Raw genomic sequence first — 26,676 nt, forward strand, 5'->3', positions numbered from 1 at the left:
CGTCGAGTACTGACGTTTTTCCTATACCTAAGAGACTTACTGAAATTGTTACTAAGGAGTGGGATAGACCCGGTGTGCCGTTCTCACCCCCTCCTATATTTAGAAAGATGTTTGCAATAGACGCCACCACACGGGACTTATGGCAAACGGTCCCTAAGGTGGAGGGAGCAGTTTCTACTTTAGCTAAGCATACCACTATCCCGGTGGAGGATAGCTGTGCCTTTTCAGATCCAATGGATAAAAAGTTAGAGGGTTACCTTAAGAAAATGTTTGTTCAACAAGGTTTTATATTGCAACCTCTTGCATGCATTGCGCCTGTCACGGCTGCAGCAGCATTTTGGTTTGAGTCTCTGGAAGAGACACTTGAATCAGCTCCATTAGATGAGATTACACACAAGCTTAAAGCCCTTAAGTTAGCTAACTCATTTATTTCGGATGCCGTAGTACATTTAACTAAACTTACGGCTAAGAATTCCGGATTCGCCATTCAGGCGCGCAGAGCACTGTGGCTAAAATCCTGGTCAGCTGACGTTACTTCTAAATCTAAATTGCTTAATATACCTTTCAAAGGGCAGACCTTATTCGGGCCCGGGTTGAAAGAAATTATCACTGACATTACAGGAGGTAAAGGCCATGCCCTGCCTCAAGACAGAGCCAAACCTAAGGCTAGACAGTCTAATTTTCGTTCCTTTCGTAATTTCAAAGCAGGAGCAGCATCAACTTCCTCTGCACCAAAACAGGAAGGAGCTGTTGCTCGCTACAGACAAGGCTGGAGACCTAACCAGTCCTGGAACAAGGGCAAGCAGGCCAGGAAACCTGCTGCTGCCCCTAAGACAGCATGAATTGAGGGCCCCCGATCCGGGAACGGATCTAGTGGGGGGCAGACTTTCTCTCTTCGCCCAGGCTTGGGCAAGAGATGTCCAGGATCCCTGGGCGTTAGAGATCATATCTCAGGGATACCTTCTGGACTTCAAATCCTCTCCCCCAAAAGGGAGATTTCATCTGTCAAGGTTGTCAACAAACCAAATAAAGAAAGAGGCGTTTCTACGCTGTGTACAAGATCTTTTACTAATGGGAGTGATCCATCCGGTTCCGCGGTCGGAACAAGGACAAGGGTTTTACTCAAATCTGTTTGTGGTTCCCAAAAAAGAGGGAACTTTCAGGCCAATCCTGGATTTAAAAATCCTAAACAAATTCCTAAGAGTTCCATCGTTCAAAATGGAAACTATTCGGACAATCTTACCCATGATCCAAAAGGGTCAGTACATGACCACAGTGGATTTAAAGGATGCTTACCTTCACATACCGATTCACAAAGATCATTACCGGTATCTAAGGTTTGCCTTCCTAGACAGGCATTACCAGTTTGTAGCTCTTCCATTCGGATTGGCTACGGCTCCAAGAATCTTCACAAAGGTTCTGGGTACTCTTCTGGCGGTACTAAGACCGCGAGGAATTTCGGTATCTCCGTACCTAGACGACATTCTGATACAAGCTTCAAGCTTTCAAACTGCCAAGTCTCATACAGAGTTAGTACTGGCATTTCTAAGGTCGCATGGATGGAAGGTGAACGAAAAGAAGAGTTCTCTCTTTCCACTCACAAGAGTTCCCTTCTTGGGGACTCTTATAGATTCTGTAGAAATGAAGATTTACCTGACAGAAGACAGGTTAACAAAGCTTCAAAATGCATGCCGTGTCCTTCATTCCATTCAACACCCGTCAGTAGCTCAATGCATGGAGGTGATCGGCTTAATGGTAGCGGCAATGGACATAGTACCCTTTGCACGCCTACATCTCAGACCGCTGCAATTGTGCATGCTAAGTCAGTGGAATGGGGATTTCTCAGACTTGTCCCCTACTCTGAATCTGGATCAAGAGACCAGAAATTCTCTTCTATGGTGGCTTTCTCGGCCACATCTGTCCAGGGGGATGCCATTCAGCAGGCCAGACTGGACAATTGTAACAACAGACGCCAGCCTACTAGGTTGGGGCGCTGTCTGGAATTCTCTGAAGGCGAAGGGACAATGGAATCAGGAGGAGAGTCTCCTGCCAATAAACATTCTGGAATTGAGAGCAGTTGTCAATGCCCTTCTGGCTTGGCCCCAGTTAACAACTCGGGGGTTCATCAGGTTTCAGTCGGACAACATCACGACTGTAGCTTACATCAACCATCAGGGAGGGACAAGAAGCTCCCTAGCAATGATGGAAGTATCAAAGATAATTCGCTGGGCAGAGTCTCACTCTTGCCACCTGTCAGCAATCCACATCCCGGGAGTGGAGAACTGGGAGGCGGATTTCCTAAGTCGTCAGACTTTTCATCCGGGGGAGTGGGAACTTCATCCGGAGGTCTTTGCCCAAATACTTCGACGTTGGGGCAAACCAGAGATAGATCTCATGGCGTCTCGACAGAACGCCAAGCTTCCTCGTTACGGGTCCAGATCCAGGGATCCGGGAGCGATTCTGATAGATGCTTTGACAGCACCTTGGACCTTCGGGATGGCTTATGTGTTTCCACCTTTCCCGATGCTTCCTCGATTGATTGCCAGAATCAAACAGGAGAGAGCATAAGTGATTCTAATAGCGCCTGCATGGCCACGCAGGACTTGGTATGCAGATCTAGTGGACATGTCCTCCTGTCCACCTTGGTCTCTACCTCTGAAACAGGACCTTCTGATCCAGGGTCCCTTCAAACATCAAAATCTAATTTCTCTGAAGCTGACTGCTTGGAAATTGAACGCTTGATTTTATCAAAACGTGGTTTTTCTGAGTCAGTTATTGATACCTTAATACAGGCTAGGAAGCCTGTTACCAGAAAGATTTACCACAAAATATGGCGTAAATACTTATATTGGTGCGAATCCAAGGGTTACTCATGGAGTAAGGTTAGGATCCCTAGGATATTGTCTTTTCTACAAGAAGGTTTAGAAAAGGGTTTATCCGCTAGTTCCTTAAAGGGACAGATTTCAGCTCTGTCCGTTCTTTTACACAAACGTCTGTCAGAAGTTCCGGACGTTCAAGCTTTTTGTCAGGCTTTAGCTAGGATCAAGCCTGTGTTTAAAACTGTTGCTCCGCCATAGAGTTTGAACTTAGTTCTTAATGTTTTACAGGGTGTTCCGTTTGAACCCCTTCATTCCATTGATATCAAGCTGTTATCTTGGAAAGTTCTGTTTTTAATGGCTATTTCCTCGGCTCGAAGAGTCTCTAAGTTATCTGCCTTACATTGTGATTCTCCTTATCTGATTTTTCATTCAGACAAGGTAGTTCTGCGTACTAAGCCTGGGTTCTTACCTAAGGTAGTCACTAACAGGAATATCAATCAAGAGATTGTTGTTCCATCCTTGTGTCCTAATCCTTCTTCGAAGAAGGAACGTCTGCTACACAATCTAGATGTAGTCCGTGCCCTGAAATTTTATCTACAGGCAACTAAGGATTTTCGACAAACGTCTTCCCTGTTTGTCGTTTATTCTGGTCAGAGGAGAGGTCAAAAGGCTTCGGCCACCTCTCTCTCTTTTTGGCTTCGTAGCATAATACGGTTAGCCTATGAGACTGCTGGACAGCAGCCTCCTGAAAGAATTACAGCTCATTCTACTAGAGCTGTTGCTTCTACTTGGGCCTTTAAGAATGAGGCTTCTGTTGAACAGATTTGCAAGGCTGCAACTTGGTCTTCTCTTCATACTTTTTCCAAATTTTACAAATTTGACACTTTTGCTTCTTCGGAGGCTGTTTTTGGGAGAAAGGTTCTTCAGGCAGTGGTTCCTTCCGTATAAAGAGCCTGCCTGTCCCTCCCGTCATCCGTGTACTTTAGCTTTGGTATTGGTATCCCAGAAGTAATGATGACCCGTGGACTGACCACACTTAACAGGAGAAAACAAAATTTATGCTTACCTGATAAATTCCTTTCTCCTGTAGTGTGGTCATTCCACGGCCCGCCCTGTTTTTTATGGCAGGTAAAAAATTTTTGAATTATACTCCAGTCACCACTACACCCTTTGGCTTCTCCTTTCTCGTTGGCCCTTGGTCGAATGACTGGAGGTGACGTAGAGGGGAGGAGCTATATAGCAGCTCTGCTGGGTGAATCCTCTTGCACTTCCTGTTGGGGAGGAGTTAATATCCCAGAAGTAATGATGACCCGTGGACTGACCACACTACAGGAGAAAGGAATTTATCAGGTAAGCATAAATTTTGTTTTTTTGGTTCAGAACCATGGAAAGCACCTTTTTATTGGTGGGTGAATTTATCCACCAATCAACAAGAACAACCCAGTTTGTTCACCATAAATGGGCCGGCATCTAAACTTACATTCTTGCATTTCAAATAAAGATACCAAGAGAATAAAGACAAATTTGATAATAGAAGTCAATTAGAAAGTTGCTTAAAATTGCATGCTCTATCTGAATCACAAAAGAAAAAATTTGGGTTCACTGTCCCTTTAACTGACACTTTTTGTAGGAAGTGCCTGACGCGTCCTCGGTCGCTAAAGGAGTAAAGTTCTCCTTTTTTTGTCACATAATGCTTATATTGTCATGCTCTTAATGTGTATCAATAAAGCTGGTTGAGTTAAAAAAAAAAAAGTGTCTAACAGTATGCTTGTAAAGTGCAAATAATAAATGCTCTAATTTGTTAGATAATTTACTTTTTGCGTTGGTATCCACCTGTTTAATCCTTACAAAGGTTAATACAGCAGTTGTATTGTGTTGTAGCTACTGAGCAGATGGGATGGGATGTTTAAATAAAATATTTAGTTATGTGTAATGAAACAACTTTGCAGTATGTTTTCATTATTTATTTTGTTCCCTTTTCATGTAATTTAGCTTTAACAATTTTTGCAGTTTCTAATTCTTAGATCTTGGAATGCCTCCTGTTGAAACATCAAGGCTAACTCTTCTACATATATGTTCCTAACTGGCTTTATTAGATAACATCTGTAAAACAATGCATCTTATACTAACTTTATGACTGTGGCTAGCCTTGTGGTCTGTGGACTAAAGCCCCGATTGGCTCCTTCACATAATGCGAATGGGGAGTTTGGCTATTGAAAAATAATTGCAGTAAAAAGGATGTGAATTTGCTTTAACATATTAAAGGGACACTCAAGTTAAAATTAAAGGGATACTAACCCCACATTTTTTCTTTCATGATTCAGATAGAGCATGCAATTTTTTTTTATAATCTTTTATTTGTTTCCAACACATAAACACAAAAAGCAGGGACACTGTACATATCATTATGCCTCGCAGGGCAAAATAGATGAAAGAAAAAAAGAAACATTCTGATAATGCACAGTGTTACATTGTACTTTAAGTATACCACTTTTACAAGAACGACATGCTGTGGTGGTGGAGTTCACTATATTATGAGCATGTGATATATTAATATATACATCTTAACTAAAATATGTACATAACTATTCTATTCGAGACATGCTTCAGCCTGTATTTTATAAGAATAGTACTTGTCATGTACAGTTTAACTAGCCATGTTGTTGGATTTTTATATTTTTAACAACTGAGTCAAGAGAAAAAAAATTGATCTAAACAGTTTAATAAGGAACAAAAACCAAATAAAACGAAACATAACAAAACTAAACAAAGGGGAAAAAAAAAAAAAGTATAAAAGGGGGAACTTCTCTCTCCCCCTCTCCCCCCCCCCCCCCCCCCACTACCAGGCATTTAACTGCACCAGCTCTGAGTTTCTAAATGGAAAGATCAGATGCTCTATTTCATTGCCTGGAAAGCTTTTGATAAATACTGACCACTTCTTGAAAAATGCCTTGATATCTTCCTCGTTGCTTAGATTAGTATCTCTCTGTTCTAACATACATTGTTTTTTAAGATAATTTTTTACTTCTGATATTGTGGGGGCCCTATGTTTCTTCCAGCACCTGGTTATTAAGTTTCTAGCAGCCAAAATTGAGAGAATCACTAATTTATCCTGGGGGGGGTTGCTTTTCCTGCTTTTTTATGCAGAAAACCATCTGCGTGAATGTGAGACCCAGAGGAGAGATCCCCAGCGTGTTATTGAGCCAGTACTCTAGTTTATGCCAAAATTGGCTGATTTTCGGACAGCTCCAGATCATATGTTTTAAATCTGCTGCAAAGAGGGAGCATTTTGGACATGTGTTAAAATTTAAATTGTGTAGTTTATGACCCTTTTCTGGCGTGAAATATACTCTATGCAAGAGTTTGACATGTGCCTCTCTCCAGTTCGCAGAGAGCGTGGCCGGAGATACTTTTCTAATGGATCTTTGAATAAGTTTTGGATCAATGTCATTTGAAATATTTAACCTATTCCAACCCAACGTTATCTGATCTAATACAGCTAGTCCCTTGATATTACATATAGATCTATAGCAATATGTAATTGATGTGTGCCCGCTCTTTGTTAATAAGAGCCAATTTTCCATTTTTCCCATGGTCCAACTCCAGCCTGTTTTTCTCGCTAATTCCGAAGTATAATGTCTTAATTGCAGATATGCGAAAATTCGTTATTTGCTAGATTTAATTCACTTTTCAGTTCCTCGAATGTTATCACACATTTTGTATCTGCCCTGATAATTTGATTAACTTTCTTCAGGCCTCTAGCGGACCATTTATTGAAAGTTGCCGAGTTCAAACCTGGGCAAAAGCTAGGGTTGCCCTGGATGGGTAGATACAGTGAGGCGCTACACTCCACTTTTAGAAGGCTCCCTATCTTCCACCATGCTTTGATGGGATTTGACATAGTTTTAAGATTCTTAATTTCAGGCGGGAGAGCTTTGGGCTCGCAATGGGCCAATCCTGCAGGAAGAAAAGGATAGCAGATGTTTTCATCTAGCTGATTATTAGTCGCATAGTTTTTGGAGAGGAACCAGTCTGTCACCGTGCGCGCGAGAAAAGCAAGATTATAGGTTCTTATATCTGGCAAAGACAGTCCTCCAGATTCTTTACCTACTGACATTTTAGATATTGAGATTTTGGATCTCCTTCCCTGCCAGATAAAGTTTCTAATTGCCGAATTAAGAGACCGAATGTCTTTTTCAAGCAACATTATTGGTGTGTTCTGCAGAATGTATAAAAGTTTAGGGAGGAGGACCATCTTAAATAGCGCAATTCTCCCGGAAAGTGAGATCGGTAAATTTAACCAGACTTTCAACTTCTCTCGGATCAATAATATGATTGGTGTTACATTAAGTTTATATAGATCTAAGGGATTAACTGGGATAATAATTCCCAGGTATTTGAATGATTCTATCACTTCTTTGAATGGGCAATCAATTAGTGAATCTTTTTTTTTTTTCTGAGCCAGAAGATCTCTGATTTAGATGCATTTATTTTGTATCCGGAAAAAGACCCAAACCTAGTTATTATATGCATCAGTTTGGGTATATTCCTCTTTGTATTTGAGATATACAAAAGTATATCGTCCGCATAAAGTGCAATTTTTATTTCGTGCTTAAATATTGTGACCCCTTGAAGAGACTGTCGGATCCTTATTGCCAGAGACTCAATAGCTATATCAAAGATGAGAGGAGATAGGGGGCAGCCCTGTCGTGTACCCCGTTGAATTCCAATACTAGGTGATAAAAAATTATTGATTATTAATTGTGTGTGGGGGTTTTTATATAGATTTTTTATGAAATTTAAGAATTTGCCTGAGATTCCGAATTTTGCCAAAGATGTAAATATATGGCTAAAATATACAGAGTCAAAGGCTTTCTCGGCATCGATTGCAATTATTGCAAGGTCTGAGGTGCCCCCTATCTCCTCCCCAGCAGCTATCTTCTGAGAGAGATGTTCTGTTATTACTAATACTTCTCTAATCTTAGAAGCCGAGTTACGATGTTTAAGAAAACCTGCTTGGTCACTATGGATGATATGAGTGAGGCCACTCTGAAGTCTACCTGCTAGTATTGAGGCTAAGATTTTATATTCAGTATTCAGAAGAGCTATGGGCCTATAAGATTCTCTTTGAGTTGGATCTTTCCCCCCTTTGAGTAATAAAGTTGTATATGAAGCCGTAAAACTAGGTGGTATATTTTTACCATCTATAAAAAATTCGTTAAATAGCTTGCAAAGATATGAAACCGCTTCAGAAGCTAAAATTTTATACACTTCATTAGGGAGCCCATCTGGGCCTGCTGCTTTGTTCAGTGATAACTCAGAAATCGTTTTGCTAACTTCTTCCTCTAAAATCGGTTTGTTCTGATAGGAGATTATTTCCTCAGGAACTATGGGACAAGTTACTTTGCTCCAAAATTCATGAGACTGATCAGGCTCCGTAGCTCTGGCTGAGTAAAGATCTTTATAATATTTTGTAAAGCTCTCTAATATATCTTCAGATTTTGTGAAAATGCACCCTTCTTGTTGTAGACTATCGATAAATGAGGGAGAGCATGCAATTTTAAGCAACTTTCTAATTTACTCCTATTATCAATTTTTCTTTGTTCTCATGTTATCTTGATTTGAAAAAGCAGTAATAAAAGGTTAGGAGATTTGGAGAGACGCTTTATTTAATTTTGATTACATGTGAAGCTGTAATGGCGTGTGAGCGGATGAGTAGTCAAAAACCTGCATTTTTAACTGCGCATGCACGCATCTACATGACCACTTTAATAACAAATGCGAGAAGTAATATAGTCTTCCATCGAAATGTGTTTCCTTTATGTGCTTGTAATTACCTAATCACATTCCACACATTCTTTTAAATACTGTGGAGTGCGATTTTAAGGTAGCAAATATCGTCAAATTTCAGCAGAACACGTGCCCTCCTCCCTCAGACGGTTACTAGTGCATTGGCCGTATGTTAAAGCTTCCTAGAGCTGGGGGCGTGTCCTAACAGCAGCCATGAGGAGTCGCAAAATGGAGAAGCTCTCTCTATAATTTTAGAAAAAAATAGTTATCTTTGTTTTCATCAGCTACAACTACTTATAAACTCTGAAACCAAAAGGGCAGTAACCAAAGAACCCTTTAACATCAAATATAGCCCTGTTCACGCCGACTGAAAGAAGCAACTTGTGTCTCCAAAGAGCGACGACCGTGGCCTCACACTTCTTCCACATTCCACCACCCCCCCCGGTTTGCTAGCTACCGGGTAAAGCACTTCCACGCTAGTGAAAATCAAAATCTCTCATTCTAACCTGCCTCCCAGATATGGAGAGGGGTATACATCTACAGATGCAGGGGGCCCTTGAGGAGCTAGAGCGACAGATGCTTCGCAATTTTGAGGATCTACATCGTACCCTGCATGATGCCATGGGGAAGATAGCACACGAGCCAGCCGAAAGGGCTGAAATGATGGCCATCCCTGCACCGCAGGAGACGCTTAATCTAAATAGGCAATACCTGTCACCAGAGCCCGCACACAACCCAAAGCTTAGCTTGGAAACTAAGGAACAAGCAACCCAGCGGATGGGCCTCCCCACACGAGAGTACACAGAATATACAGACTTTCAGAACGAAGCCAGCCCTCTCTCTCTTACCACAACTAACGATCTGTGGAGTAACAGTGTTTGGGAGAGGCCAGAGAACACCCGACATGCAAACATCACTGTGGCCATGTACGATATCAGGGCATCCCCCTGTACTCATGTCTCCCAGGCGGAACAGGACACTGACTCCATTTTAACCGGCTCTTGGGAACATGTAACCGATCTATGGAGTAGCTACATAAACTCAGGGAAGAAACCGGGTCATGTCCACAAGCAGCTGAGTAGCAGGCAACGATCCTACAGAAAGGGGTTATCACATCCCTGGTCACCAGATACAGCTCCTGATCCTTTCACCAGTAACTGGCCCGTCACGGACGGGACCCCCAGGAGAGGCATAGGTTAACTAATCCTACAAGACTTATTATCCTCAACAAAGATGGGGACATCCCTGTATTATTTCAAGATACATTTCTCCCCCTTGTTTTTATTTTTTCATTTTCTTCACTGTTTTCTGCCTATGTGTCTTTTGGGCCCTGCCTGCCTCTGCGGCCTTATATATTTACATGCCTTTGCTTTATCAGGCCTGACGCATTCAGATTGTTACCCACGTAGACACTTTCTATTTATGTCTTTGTATAATCCCTCATACACTCATAGTTCTAATTATACAAGGACTCTCCTGTCTAGCTCATTATGGGGGCACATGTTGGTGTATAGTAGGGATGGGATGGTATGTTATACTCGCAGGATGACCGTTAGATCATAAGGCAGAATAGACCTAGCTGCTGCCATGTTAAATGAGAAATTTAGGAGACAGCTTTAACATAGAACAGGACTCTTGAAATATTATAGTCTTCTGGGTTAATAGGCATATCATTCAGCCTAATCTTTTTATCTGCTTTGGATAAATGTACTTTAGGGTTGGATAAATGTACATTAGGGTTAGGACCTTTTACATTACTTATTCCGGATACACAGTTCCTCTATATCTTAAGCTTTTATATTTGTTATCTGTGTCCCTCATCAACACTACCTCTATTTAAGCACCCTGTACTGCGCCTATACTTATTCCTGTATTGTATATATAACATGTTCTACTCAATGCCAAATGTATATGAATTTTGGTCAGCATACCTACTGGATATCTATATACCTTCCCCACCCCCTATTGGCAATACGCACTATAGACATCCCTCCTCTACCACCCATCCCTCCATGATCCCTTGTTAACATCTTATTAGCCCTATACTGCTATATTAAGTACCCTCTCCATGTCATAGCATATTCACTAGCCCAACTAGAAACGATATCACTTTAAATACTTCCCCTCCCCTTTTTTTCTCCATGAGTGGCTCTGGACCACTGACCTCCCCTTTCCCCAGTACCCCTCAAAAGAAAAAGAGGTCCTAGTTATAAACACGAGGTCAATCGCTAAGTGCATTAATTACTGTTCTGACAAAGACTTGTGCCCAGGTCTGTAGCATATGATGATGGTTTTAGCATAATGTTATAACTGAGCTCCTTAGCTATTCAAATTCTAAATTAATGTGCTTTGTGTAGATCCAAATAACAGACATATCTGACTATATTGTTTATCTTCTGGCAACTGTTTGTGCCTATAACTAAGTTGTAACCTTGTTGTTTTCTTCTATTTTGTTTATTATAATTTTTTGAGACCTCAATAAAAATATATTAAAAAAAAAAAAAAAAAAAAAAAAGCTTCCTAGAGCTAACATGACTGCGCTATTAGAAAGTACATTTAATGTACAATTTTTGATTGCGTGGTGATGTTTACGCTTGTAAGTTGCATGTCAATTTTTATGCGCCAATTGATATCTGATAGCACAATCCATGTTAGCACTGTAAGCTTTACCTGTAATGACAACACTCTTACTACCCTTTGTGCATGCGATTGCTAGCGTGACCGCGCTTTGTGAACTAGCGCACGGTCATATAAACTGTCACGCATGAGTTTTGAATAGAAGTACATGCGTCTACTTATTTTGCATGTCCTCTGTGATTGGAGAAGAAGTGTGATCTCTGGGGCTTTGTCGCTTCCCTTCTTTAAAGTGAAGGTAAAGTTTCACGTATTACACTTTTTGCCCTGTAAATACTATAAAAATAAATGGGAGTTTAAGTCATCAAATTTTTCGAATCGCTATATTTATTTATTTATTACCGTTTCTTTATCCGATTGAGAAGACTGTTAAAACAACCCGTTTTTTTTTCTTTTTTCTGAACCCGGTCACGTTTTTTTCCTAGCCAATTGAAACACTGGCCGTCAAATTATGTCACCGCAAAACTGTTCTAAATGCGCATGCGTTGGCTTCACTTCCTATCTGTTAGTCTCAACACTCGTTCCAGTTTTGCGCATGCGGTTTCTTGAATTCCCAAGGCTACGTCTTGTCTATTGACAAAGTTGCAACTGTATCTTGGGCTGCAGTCGTGTTGGATATATAGATAAATGTTATGTTGCAATATATGTTGCAACTAGTATTCACGCCTGCGCTTTAGGTCTAACATTTTTTTGGTCACGCAGGTGCAAATCCAATTTACAGCGAATGGTGCGCATGCGCAATTGCTCAGGCAAACGGGAACGCGCTTTTGAAGTACGTACAGAGCGGGTGAGAACGCTCTGTACGTAATCTAGTGAATAATCCGGAAATCCATGGAGGGAGGAGCTACGAATGGCCGGGACAGTAAATATAAAATGTTTATATATCAATAATATATATACAAATATAAAAAAATAATTTAGCGATCATGGTATTTAGTACATGAGTAATAGAATACAGGCAACAAAAACGCAAAACTTTACCTTCACTTTAAGGGCAGCCTGTTATCACATTGCACATATGCAGGAAAGTTAAACATTTAAAAACATTATTTTATATATAACAATTCTTCATGCTTCTGCTACCTTTTTTTTAATTTATTTTTTTACTTGTATTGATGAGTTAAATAGCATGTTAAAATTGCGTGTGCACTGGCCCTTTAAAAGGACACGAAACCCCAAAATTGAATTCATTGTTCAGCTAGAACATACAATTTTAAACATCTTTCAAATGTATTTTTATTATCACAAATCCTTCATTCTTTGCTGAAGGAACAGCATTGCACTACTGGCAGCTAGGAACACATCTAGTTAGCCAATCACAAGAGACAGATGTGTGCAGGCACCAATCAGCAGCTAGCTCTCACTAGTTTAGGATATGCGTATTTTCAATAATGGATACCAAGAGAACAAAACACATTTGAAAACGGAAGTGATTTTAAAATTACATGCTTTATCTGATTCTTGCAAGCTTAATGCTGATTTTCCTATATCTTTAAGTTTCTACAGCTGTGCTTACTACCTCTGCTTTTGTACGACAGCTGTGTTTTAGGGTTTACCAAGTTAGTCCTTTGTGAGATACAGAAACATCACTAACAAGGTCCTTCCTGCCTTCTCTCTTTCCATTTCCAGCTTAAACTAATTAAAACAATCTTTTGTTCATGTATTATTTTGTTTTATTCCAGGAACAAAAGCAAATGCTTCAAGATATTCAGATTTAGTCAAATTAGCACAGGACTGCAGTTACCATAGCAACCGTGGCATTGCAGCTCATGGAGTGACTGTTCTTACGAATATTGTATCTTCTTGTCAAGATATAGGTGAGTCTGATTTGTTGTGTTTCATTTTGCTCCTTAACCTTTTAATGCCATTATGCCGTTGTATTCCGTCACAACGGCACTGGGTTTTAAAGCCATTATGACGGAATACAACGTCATCGCAAACGGCTGTCCTGAAGCCTACTAGGCTTGCAGGATTTGATCGCGGTCTGGAGGGCGTTCCTAACGTCTTAGGGATGCCCCCCAGACCCGATCCCATAATTGAAATCTGTTCCGATGTAGACTTTTTAGCCCAGTCATGAAAGGGTTAATTGTATATTTTTTATTAGAGGTTTTTCTTTATTTACCTATCAAAAATATTCTCACTAAAATTATTTACACACAACTACTGCAGTCACAAGACACATGGGTTGTAAAAGGTTCTCTGAGGTCCCCCTTGTTCATAAACAGCAGACATAACTGGCTTTGCCATTGTTTTTGGCAGTTAGAATGCAACTAATTGCAGCTGTCCCACCCCTGATCCCACCCAAACAACTCCCTTCCCTCCCTCACCGGTCACCACCATCTTAGGTACTGGCAGATAGTCTGCCAGTATGCAGTTTAGGGTAGAATTTTTATTTATTTATTTTTGTAGTGTAGGGAACCCCTTTCCTCAACCAGCCTCTCCCCCCTGATTCCCAAACAGCTCTCTAACCCTCCCCCCTCTCACTAGGTGCTGCTATCTTAGGTACTGGCAGCTGTCTGCCATTACCCACTTTATAGATTTATTGATTTTTTTTAAATTGATTTTTTGGTATTATTTATAATAAAAAAAATTCAGTAGTGTAGCGGCAGTACATGGGTGTGTATGGTTTGATTGTAGCTCTAGATACAGTTTTTGCACACCATGATGCCCGTCTCTACACTGTATTGACAGAGCTGTACCTGCTCAGCCCAGTGCCCAATTTACTGTGCAACTCAGAAATGAGCTGCCGCCTGTGTTTCCCAGAATCTCTGGTTACCAAGGGTCCCTCACCTTTTTTTCTTATTATTAACTATAGCATTTTGAAAGGGGTGGGTTGATATATCTGGGTTACTGGGTAATGCTTGCAACATGGACCAAAAGTTGCCGGTCCTCCCCTGATTGCCCTCCATTGAAGTCTCCCTTGGTGTCCAGTTGCAGTTGAACTCTGTTCATGGCTGTCAAAGACGGTCTTCTCTTTTTTAAAAAGGGGGTCTCTTTCTACCTAGCTCATACAGGAGTGTAGATAGTGGCTCTTCTACCCTATACCAAAACTTCCCAGTGTTTGGTGGTTCAGAGTATCACTATTTGTGATGGTCACCTGCATGTTAAAGGGGCATAAGAAGCCTAGTTTGAAAGAGCAGGATATCCTCTTCTAAAAAGGGTTGTTTTGTTCAACTTAAAGGGACACTGAACCCAAATGTTTCCTTTCGCAATTCAGATAGAGTGTGACATTTTAAGCAATTTTCTAATTTACTCCTATTATCAAATCTTCTTCATTCTCTAGGTATCTTTATTTGGAATGCAAGAATGTAACTTTAGATGCCGGCCCACTTTTGGTGAACAACCTGGGTTGTTCTTGCTAATTGGTGGATAAATTCATTCACCAATAAAAAGTGCTGTCCATTCTGAACCAAAAAAAAACTTGGATGCATTATTTTTCAAATAAAGATAGCAATCGAACGAAAAAAAAATAATTATTGGGGTTAATTAGAAAGTTGCTTAAAATTGCATGCTCTGATGCTCTACACTCTGAGGGAAGAGGAGGAGTCTGTGCATGAGCAGGATTCATTCCCCTGCAGGTGCTTCAGAGGCGGATGTTCGCGCCAGGAGCTCACCTTGAGGTGTAGGAGAGAAGGACTTGTCTCACCTGTCCTTTCAAACCCTGCAGCCAGTTAGATTTTCACCCTGGTGTTTCCCTCTACAGCGTGTGTTTCCAGCTACGCTGATAAAGAACTATGTTACCTGGAGCCGGTCTCAGTTGGCGGTAAGACCAAGCTCCCTTACGGTAAAATACAACTACTTACCCCTCCTCTCCTTTTTCTGTTCCGTAAAGGAGAGAGGGGTGGACAGCCAAGCTTTGCCTTCATTTTATTGCACCAAGATATCTGTGGAAAAAATACATACGGCCCGCACTCACCCTAATGCCCATAGACACCGGAGGAGAGCATAGTGTGCAGGAGAATCAGCGCTACAATTGAAAGGTGTTTCGTAATCTTTTCTCTCCCCAACCACCGATGTTGCGAGTGGGGAGATGCTGACAGCCTGAGATCCGTTGGAGTAACTATATTTCTCGCTGCAGGAGTACTCCGCTACCTCCGTTACCTGTAGGAGGGAACTTAGAGCCGACCGAGTAACACCTGTATTCCCTCTGGGGGTCCGCTTACCTGAGGGTTTGTCGTTTGTGACCTGGACTCAAAACTGCCCTCCCCACCCACCGGTGCTGCGTGTGGGGAGTCGGCAGGGTTCGTAGTTTACAAGGTTGTGTCGGTCCCTCCCCTACAGCTAAGGATCTCCATAGGACCCGGCTGCAGAGAGCAATAATCCAGCCCAGGTGCGATCGCAAGGATAGTGCGAGAACCGGAATGCAGCAGGACGTGTAAGGAGTCTGGGCAAAAGGAAGGAAAAGAGACACCGCGGACCGCTGGGCTCAGTTCTGTGTTGTAAATCCCCAATACAAGGATTGAGAGAAGTCCTTCGCCGCAGCAGGGGTGAGTGCGGGGTAAACTTGATTTCCCTTGATACGGACTGTTTAAGTTTGTCCTATACATTTGGCCAGGTTCGGAGTAATTATGTTTAAAAATGGAAAACTGACAAGGGCAGCGGCTGGTCACTGAGGACTATTAAAGTCACAATAAAGTCACAATACCGAGGAGTAAAAGTTACAGGTTATATCCCATATCCAGGGGTAGTTGTGTTTTTCAGTGGCAAGGGAAACCTATATAAATTTTCTGAGACTGCCATAAAACCAGAATTCTGAAGCCCTTGTACCTATACAACTCTAACTCACCAAAGACTGAACTGCTAATTATTGTATATAAGAAAAAGGGAAAAAAAGGGAGAAAAAGGACTTTACATGTAAAACCCTTATATATATGGTTTTGCTGTCTTGGAGTGGTTCAGTTGTGGGGTTATGTTATCAATAATATGATAATCCACTGTTTTTGAGAGGCTTTGTAACATCTCTTGCTTCAAGAGGAAGGGAGGGGAGGAAGGGGGAGAAGAGAGTAAAAAGGGAAGAAAAACTTCCCTGGCATAAATTAGATCACTCATCATAGAGGGATGACAAATAATATACAAAGCCAACGCAGTATATAGATTACTAGAACCAGCAAAGTAAATATTAAATATACTGATGATTCTTAAAGGAGCTAAAGGATAAAATCTATAACCCAGCAAGGGTAAATCATCCCTGGAAGTGGTTATCAACCATTTCCCAGGAAATTGTCAGATATTAAGCACAAGCTAAGTAATAGCGGCGACACAAGTTAAGGAATTTACTATTATCAAAAATATACATATAATACTTTGCAATACCCACATATATTTTGAGAATAGCGGCAGAAAGGAAGAGAACACTCTTAAAATGAAAATTGCATATCATGGTTTTTTAGAACTCTAGATTAATAGATTTATAGTCCCAAAGGGAGAGGAAAGGAGAAAGAGAAAAGAAAAGCCTATAGAATTAAAGCAAAAGGTTAGGTAATAACTTACCTTGTATAAACAATATTGGATAAGCTCTTTTAACTCAGAGTGGGCGTGTATAAAATAAGTGGATACTCCTCTAGCTAAACCTAGATGAAATAATTTAGATAAATAAAAAATAAAGGTGATTAAAGGTTATACTACAAAAAGTACTATAATTTAACTATTAACAGTACAGAAAGACGAAGCGTTAGCTGTAGGTTGAAGAGAAATCGGAATAAATGTATAGGTATTAGATACCCTTATTTCGCCGCCATCTCCTGGTCTTATTACCACTTTTAATCCTTGATTATAGTTTTTTTTTTTTTTTTTTTTTTTTTTTTTCCCCACACTCACAATATGGTGATTCACACTGCACACTTCACTTTCTGATTTTTAGAGAATATCACCCCCACCTTCACTTTTTTTTTTTTTTTTTTTTTTTCTTTAACTTTTTCCCCCTCACCCCTAGTGAGAACTGTTACACACCCCACTTCAATTCTTAATAACACACGGAGCACAAGAGTATTCTTTTTATGGATAAATACGTCACATCTCCTTCTGTCACTTCTAAACACAATCCAGGCATGACGTCGAAAAATAGGGAACGCAGAAATAAGAATCTTCTGAACCCTCACCCGAAATCTCTGAAGAAACTACTCCATCAAAAAGTCAAAAATCTATAACCCTTCAAGATAATCAAGCTTTAGTAAATAGCATTTTAGAGGCCATATCACCCAAATTTGACACCTTAAAGAATGAAATCAAGCAAGAAATCACTTCACTAACGATAGAGATCAGACAATTTGCTAAAAGACTTCAGGAAGTCGAGGAACGCATCTCAGAGTTAGAAGATACAACAAATACATATATACCTCAAATAGAGAACAACCAGAGCAAGATTTTTAAATTACAGGCAAAAATAGACGATTTAGAGAACAGGTCAAGGAGGAACAATCTGAGAATCATTGGATTCCCAGATTCCTCTAAACAAGAAGACGTTATGAAGGTTATGACTCATACCCTACCTTTAATGTTAAAAATGCCAGAAACTCAATCTCCTGCCCTAATTGAAAGAGTCCACAGACTGGGGAGAGTAACAGAGAGCTCCGCTAATCTAACCAATCCAAGACCAATCATAGCTAAATTCCTGAATTTTCAGGATAAAATGCGATTCCTTCAATATTATCGCAAAAACCAACCCATTCTATATGAAGGCAATAAAATCCTCCTGTTCCAGGACTTCTCTATTGAGACCTCCAGGAAGAGGAGGGAACTCTCCCCAGTCTGTGGCAAAATGATAAAAGCAGGGTGGCAGGCTACAGTTATATATCCTGCTAGACTCAGATTGTTTCTGCAAGGTCAGACTTTCTTTTATAACTCAGCAGCAGAGGCAGAAAAAAAATTAGCAGAACATGGCTGCAATGGATAATTATAGCATTTTATTTTCATGTTATTATACTAGTTGCTGTTTTTTGATTAAGTTCACTTTGTTTTTTCTTGTTTTAAAACTAATTATTAAAGGATGTTTTAAGGAAAAATATACTTTTTTTTTTTTTTTTCCCACCCCTCTCTCTCTCTCTCTCCCCCCTTCCTCCGGATCTCTCTATCTCCCCAGAACGTCAACATATGTTTAAGGTAAAAACTTATGAAAAATAAGCTTAGAATTTCATCTTGGAATATAGGAGGTATAACCTCCCCCATTAAGCGGAAGACAATTCTATCACACCTTCAGAGATTGAATACCTCTATTGCATTATTACAGGAAACGCACTTAAACACTGAGGAATCACTAAAATTAAAATCAGCATGGGTGGCAGAAGCTATATTCACCCCCTCATTAAATAGGAAAAAAGGTGTAGCTATTCTTCTTGGGAAAAAACTGATATATGATAAACTGTTAACAATAATAGACCCGGAAAGCAGATATATAATATTAAAAATTAAAATATTAAACTCAAAATATACTATTTGTAATCTATATGCACCCAATATAATTGACAATAGGTTTTGGGACTCTCTCCAGACTAAAATTCTTCAGGTAGCAGAGGGGCATGTGATCCTAGCTGGGGACTTTAATATGTCTCCTCGGTTCCCTATGGATAGACTTAGACGTGGGGACCCACAAAGGAAGACCAAAAAGGATAATCTAGAAACAAAACTTTATAATAACATATTTCTAAATCTGGCAGTTAGGGACGTGTGGAGGGCTCAGAACCCGGATACTAAGAACTATACTTGTTACTCAAAAGCTACCAAATCTTTATCAAGAATTGATCTCTTTCTAATCAATGATAGCTTATATCATACTGGGGCCAAGGCGGCGATTGCAGAAATCTGCATTTCAGATCACGCCCCTATAATGCTAGATATCCCAATTCAGAACTCTAATCCAAATGGGGCTCGCTTCTTCTATCCAAAATATTTAAGTAAAAATTTAAAATACATAAACTGGCTCAATAACAAATTGATGGAATTTTTTAAACTAAATGAGGGCTCAGTATCTAACCCCTCGACTCTCTGGGAGGCAGCAAAAGCCGTTTTAAGAGGGGATATTATTGCTTATACAACAAAAATTAAGCGTGACTCCCGAGCAAAGGAAAGGCAGATAACAGCTATGGTAACAAATTCATATAATAGATACCTGATATCCCCGACCGAGGAAAATTGGAAAAAATATATCAAAGCAAAACGGGAACAAGATACCTTTATGACCACTCATACAATACAGACAGAGTTGAAATACCAATCTAAACTCTATAAATATGGCAATAAGTCTGGTAAACTGCTTTCCAAACTGGTGAAGAACTCTAAACAATCTAATACAATCGAATTCTTACAGGTTGAGAAGAAGCGGCTCAATACATCGGAAGAAATCTCAGAATCCTTCTTTGAGTACTATAAATCTATCTACTCATCTTCTCGGATTGAGAAAGCAGCTCAGGTTAGATTTTGGGAAAATTTACCTAATATAAGAGCTAGCGAGGACTTTAACGTTGCGTTAAATGCCCCGATTACCGAATTAGAAGTCTCTCAAACTATTCAGGCACTGAAGCCTGAGAAATCTCCTGGTCCTGATGCAATACCAAACGAATTTTACAGGACCTCGGAATCTTTAATAACCCCCCATTTGACTAAACTTTATAATTTTTACTATCAGGAAAATGCTCAGTTATCCCCCTACTTTGTGGAATCCCATACTATACTCATTCTTAAACCAGGAAAGGATCCACATAATAGAGAATCATATAGACCGATCGCATTATTAAACACAGACTATAAGATATTAACTACTATTATAGCTAAAAGACTTCAAAAGGGGTTAAACGAGATTATCCATAAAGATCAAGTGGGGTTCTTAACCAAACGAAGCTCTGCCGCCAAAATCAGACAACTTTTAATGATCATAGACTATTTTAAAAATTCAGAAGATAGGATCCCTGCAGATTTTTCAGACGCAGCAATACTCGCAATTGACGCAGAGAAAGCGTTCAATAGGGTTAGTCATGAGTATTTATTAGATACATTAGAACGATTTGGATTGAGGAATAATTTCCTCAACCTAGTTAAAAATATATGCTTACAGTCTTCCACGTCTATAGTTATACATGGAATATTATCGGAAAAAATTAGACTAGGAAAAGGTACACGGCAAGGTTGCCCACTATCTCCGTTATTATTCAATCTCGCAATTGAACCACTAGCTAATAAAATTAGACAATTAGTTGAAGGCATAAGAATCTCAAAAAAAGAAGTTAAGGTGGCATTATATGCAGACGACCTACTATTATATATATCAAATACCCGTAAGAATATCCCATCACTTCTAGATATAATTGATCTGTATGGTTCCTGTTCAGGCTATAGAATGAATAAATCAAAATCAGAACTTCTGTGGCTAAGAAAAACAGAAAATTCCCTGAAAGAATATCCTTTCAAGTTGGTTTCTAAATCTTTTAGATATTTGGGCATCTTGATATCCGCGGACCCACAAGATTGGTATTCTTTAAATATCACTCCATCTCTTTCACAATCTATCAACTATATGAGGAGCTGGCAGAATTTGCCTATATCCCTATCTGGTCGCATTGCGCTATTTAAAATGGTACTACTCCCGAAGCTTTGCTACATGTTTCAAAATCTTCCTATTATCTTGAAAAGATATGATATTAAAAAATTTAACACCGCACTCCGATATTTTATCTGGCATTCAAAAAAACCTAGAATTTCTTTACAGAGACTAAATTTACCCAAGCAAATGGCTGGTCTAGCATTACCTGACATATATTTATATAATTTAATTTTCTTAGGACGCATAGCAGCAGACTGGATTGCGGAGTCAAATCATTTTTCAGATTATGAGCTTGAAACAAATATGATCCATCCATTGCAGCCTATAGCACTGCTTCATCTCCCGCCTAAAAGTATTCCTAAACAAGTGAAAAATCTCACAACTATATATTCAATAATTTTAGCTTGGGGGAAGATAGGAGCTCGCGCTGAAGTAGATACCAACATTCCTAGATTTCAAAGTTTTTTGGGGAACCCCGAATTTCAGGAAGGAGCACAGTCAGCGATATTACAACACTGGTATAACCAAGGTTTTCATTGGGTATCCCAAATTTTTTCAGAGACAGGAAACATCAAATCCTTTGAAGATTTAAAACAGGAGTTTAAACTTAATAATAAAGATTTTTTTGTTTATCTACAAACCAGACATTATGCATCTCATCTCACTAGTAAATTTAGCTGGAAATGGTCTTGGGGTAAGCTGGATAATTGGATAATCTTGTGCAAAACAGGGCACTTCTCTATTGCCCCATGGTACAGGCATCTTGTTTCAATCAAAGGAAATTTAAACATGGAGAAAATAGCCTCAAAATGGACAAATCTCCTAGAGATAGATGTACTAGACGATACATATGTGGTCAGATCTCTGAGATTACTTTTTGAGTCTTCCATAGCTGAAACCTGGAGAGAGTCCCATATAAAACTATTGTATCAGTCCTATTTCACCCCGGATAAAGGATATAAATGGTATAATAAATTTAACAAATGTCCAAGATGCAATTTACCAGCAGCAGATTTAGCTCATATGATTTGGAACTGCCCCAGACTCAATCAATTCTGGAAAAAGATTGAATTCTGGTTGCTTAGAGTGATGAAAATTACATCTTTTACGCTTACATTCCCCATAATTATCTTCCTGATATCCAATAATAGGAATTTTTCTGATGCCAGGATGGTAAATGTAACTATCTTGGCAGTCAGAAACTTAATCTTTAAAAAATGGAAAACTAGATTTGTACCCTCAATTGCAGAAGTAAGGAATTATCTCAAGAAACAATTCTTAATTGAACAACTAGCTACAGATTTGAACTCAGAACAAGAAATAGTAACTTTTTTCAGGAAATGGGCAAAATTTATTAAAATATTTACACCTTCAGAAATTGATCATATGATCTTTCCGTTCAGAAACTCGGAAATAGTTTTACTAGATAATTGGTGATATCAGGAGGGAGTGGGGGGGGATCGGGAGGAGGAGAGATATTATTATTATTTTCCTTCATCCTTTTTTTTTTTTTTTATTTTTTTCCGTTTTGATATGTTTGTGGCTATTCATTGTTTGGATCTGCTTCGTTCTGTTTCAAGAATTATATTAGGGAATATGAACTGCAGAAGACACATAGGTTTTCGCTTATTAGAATTGTAAGTTAAATAAGAGGACTCTTATAAAGATAGTAATTTAGATTTTGGTCTTTCTTTTTTTTTTTTTTTTTTTTTAGTGTTACACTAATATCGATGATGCAGTATTATTACACAAAAGTGCATTATGTGTGTTATTGTTTAAATTAAAGAGAATTCTTAAGGATGCATTCTATGTATTGAAAATGGGAAAATCCCAGCTTGGTGTACCAATATATATATATAAATATTTTTTTTATTTTGCATAATGAACACAATGATTAATAAGAGAAAATGAAATTTGTTGTTCTAAAGGTACTTACTGTGTAATATAGTAAATCTTACCTGGCCCTGTGAGGTGCAGGGAGATTGAAATCATTTACTTGTACACTCTGCTGGATATAAATAAATATATAAAAAAAAAAAAAAATTGCATGCTCTATCTGAATCACAAAAGAAAAAATTTGGATTCATTGTCCCATTAACTGGTGCAGAGGCTGAAATAGTGTAAGATCCTCCCTCTGCATACCATAAGCAATAAGGAGGTACCTGCAGACACTTTCATTTTGTGTAACATCATTCTGCACCTCGTCATGTTGTCTCAATATTAGAAGAGCTGTGGGGGGTACCAAGATTGAGGGGACCTCTGTTTTGTTTTTATTCTGCTACTATAATGCAAGGACAGTGGTGAATAAGGAAGATGGGAGAGAAGTGTCCTCTGCACAGGCAAAGCAGATCACTTCCTCTCATCCTGCAACCGATTATGATTTAATTTATAAAGTCCTCTATTATTATTATTATTTTAAATAAATGTAATGTATTATTGTTGGCTTTTCAAGATAGTGTAGTTTACACTTAAACATCACAGTAATTATCTGTCGTGTTGTCAGTCGTTCTTTTCTTGTAGCTTTTTGTATTGTATTTCTACAACTAGTTTAACCGAAATTTTTTCTTTCGTGATTCAGATAGAGCATGCAATTTTACGTTTGTTTTTTTTTTCTATTTTACTCCTGTTATCAATTTTTCTTTGTTCTCTTGGTATCTTTATTTAAAAAAGCAAGAATCGAAGCTTACAAGCCAGCCCATCTTTGGTTTAGCACCTGGGTAGTGCTTGCTGATTGGTGGATAAATGTAGACACCAATCAGCAAGCGCTACCCAGGGTACTGAACCAAAAATGTTCCGGCTCATAAGCTTACATCCCTGCTTTTTCAATTAAAGATACAAAGATAATGAAGAAAATTTGATAATAGGAGTAAATTAGAAAGTTGCTTAAAATTGCATGTGCTATCTGAATTTCTGCTATTTAAATACAGTTCTTCTCTAAGTGTGTGCTTTTTTATTATTATTATTTATATAGCAACCTTGTCTTTTTACAGCTAACAAATGTATCGATTTATTTTTGTGTTCAGATCATTTGGCTTTGGATAAAGATGCAATATTTGGCCTTGAATCTCTTCTTGTCTTGTGCAGCCAAGATAACAGCGCAGGAGCTCAGCAGACTTTAAAGGTTTGTTTCTTTTGCATGTATTTTTTTTTAATGTTTGGGAGAAGTAATATGTTTTTAAAAAAATAAATAACATTTGATTGCAATTATTTGATTGACAGGAGCGCAACTTGCCCAATGCCAAATATAAAAGCCTGTGTATTTAGTTTTCTGTCCTATGAAAATGCTGTTAGTGATTTACCTGATCTGGATCCAGAGAATAAGTATTATTACAGAGTGTTGTAACAATGTTATACATTGTTGCAATAACTGTTGCCATTTAGTACTCAAGACACTTCTAAACCTACCTAGTTATGCTCTTAAACAAAGGGTACCAAGAGAGCAAAGAGATTTAATAATATAAATACATTGACGGTGTATTTAAACTATGAAAGTTTAATTTTGACTGCAGTAAATTTACATAAAGTCATGATTCAAGCTCCGAAGCTTGAAGCATGACTTTATGTAAATTTATTTTCCTGCTGAATTGCCATTTAGTCTGTTTTTAGTTCTTCATTTGCAGCATTTTACTGTATAAAAGATGGACATGGGCATCTGCAGTACTGCAGGGCTATCACTAAATGTGTCTGTCTGTGCACTGCTCTAAGCAATCACTGTGTAGTATGTAGCTCAGTCAAGAAGTTTGCAGCATTTTTAGTTTACAGAATTGTATAAGTAATGAGTGTATATTAGATATTTTATTTTCATTAATAAAATTAGTTAATGTATTGGGGGGTGTACAATTTTGAGTTTAGTGTCTTCTTAATAAATATAATATGATAATAATAATATCCCCAGTGTTACAGTTTCTTCCCTGTGTTTGTTTGAAGAAAACATAATTATAGAACATTTTTAGGTTTTCCATTTTTACATCAACTAGTGTTTCGCCTAAAACTTCCTTTGCATATAAGAAACCTAAATCCTGGAATAGTTATTGTCATCAAAAAAGTGGAGTTGGACACATCTGCTATAAGGGTTTTTAATTCAATATACAGTATATGTCTGACTATCCCTGTTAATATTCAGCACTATTGTATTCAGACCGGAGCCTTCATTCCAAGCTTTTGGTTTTACTATATCAAATCCTCATTGCTGTATTTAAAAAAGAAAAAATGACTTGAAACCTTATGCATTGCTTTCATTAGTTTAATGCTATTCACGGTACATACTAATGTGACCTTCCTTTGTCTCATTAGATTGCTTTATCTTGCATGGTTAAGCTGGCAAAGTGCCGTCCGTATTTGAGCCAGTCGGTGGTGGAATCTCTTCTGACACAGCTGCACAGTGCTCAGGACTCTGCCAGGATACTTATGTGCCATTGTTTAGCATCCGTTGCTGTGCAGCTGCCTGTGTTGGGAGATGGAATGCTGGGAGATCTAATGGAGCTCTACAAAGTTATTGGCCGCTCAGCCTCAGACAGGCAGCAGGAGCTTTTGGTAAACAGTCTATGTTACAAAGATTGTGGTTCATTTGTTGTCATGCAAATACAGTTCTGCTTTATGACATGGAGTCCTCTAAACCAGGGTTATTCAAACCACGGGTTTGGAACCCGTTACTGAGTCGTAACACCATGTTTACCGTGTTGCGACTTGTGTGTGTGTGTTGTAGGAGAATGTTTGGTTGGTATGTTATATGAGAGTGTGTATTTATGTGTAATATGAGTGTGTATTATTATTATTATTATCGGTTATTTGTAGAGCGCCAACAGATTCCGCAGCGCTAATATGTGTGTTATATTAGAGTGTGTATGTGTAATATTAGTGTGTGTATGTATGTGTAATATCAGTGTGTGTATTATATGAGAGTCTGTATGTATGTGTATTATATGAGAGTCTGTATGTATGTGTAATATCAGTGTGTGTATTATATGAGAGTCTGTATGTATGTGTATTATATGAGAGTCTGTATGTATGTGTAATATCAGTGTGTGTATTATATGAGAGTCTGTATGTATGTGTAATATCAGTGTGTGTATTATATGAGAGTGTGTATGTATGTGTAATATCAGTGTGTGTATTATATGAGAGTGTGTATGTATGTGTAATATCAGTGTGTGTATTATATGAGAGTGTGTATGTATGTGTAATATCAGTGTGTGTATTATATGAGTGTGTATGTATGTGTAATATCAGTGTGTGTATTATATGAGAGTGTGTATGTATGTGTAATATCAGTGTGTGTATTATATGAGAGTGTGTATGTATGTGTAATATCAGTGTGTGTATTATATGAGAGTCTGTATGTATGTGTAATATCAGTGTGTGTATTATATGAGAGTCTGTATGTATGTGTAATATCAGTGTGTGTATTATATGAGAGTCTGTATGTATGTGTAATATCAGTGTGTGTATTATATGAGAGTGTGTATGTATGTGTAATATCAGTGTGTGTATTATATGAGAGTGTGTATGTATGTGTAATATCAGTATGTGTATTATATGAGAGTGTGTATGTATGTGTAATATCAGTATGTGTATTATATGAGAGTGTGTATGTATGTGTAATATCAGTGTGTGTATTATATGAGAGTCTGTATGTATGTGTATTATATGAGAGTGTGTATGTATGTGTAATATCAGTGTGTGTATTATATGAGAGTGTGTATGTATGTGTAATATCAGTGTGTGTATATAGATGAGAGTGTGTATGTATGTGTAATATCAGTGTGTGTATTATATGAGAGTGTGTATGTATGTGTAATATCAGTATGTGTATTATATGAGAAATCTGTATGTATGTGTAATATCAGTGTGTGTATTATATGAGTGTGTATGTATGTGTAATATCAGTGTGTGTATTATATG

The 26,676-nt window shown here is 38.6% G+C and overlaps 1 protein-coding gene across 1 annotated transcript in view; it reads left to right on the top strand.

The window, feature by feature from the left end:
• The window catches only part of INTS7 (integrator complex subunit 7), a 214,713-nt gene that overhangs the window by 46,995 nt on the left and 141,042 nt on the right, over positions 1–26,676 (top strand). Inside the window, exons 9-11 of the mRNA XM_053712433.1 lie at positions 12,926–13,060; positions 23,799–23,896; positions 25,069–25,308. Coding sequence (XP_053568408.1) covers positions 12,926–13,060; positions 23,799–23,896; positions 25,069–25,308 — 473 coding nt within the window. The remainder of the gene's footprint in view (positions 1–12,925; positions 13,061–23,798; positions 23,897–25,068; positions 25,309–26,676) is intronic.

The sequence above is a fragment of the Bombina bombina genome, chromosome 4 (assembly GCF_027579735.1).
Source record: "Bombina bombina isolate aBomBom1 chromosome 4, aBomBom1.pri, whole genome shotgun sequence".
In the NCBI taxonomy this organism is placed as follows: Eukaryota; Metazoa; Chordata; class Amphibia; order Anura; family Bombinatoridae; genus Bombina; species Bombina bombina.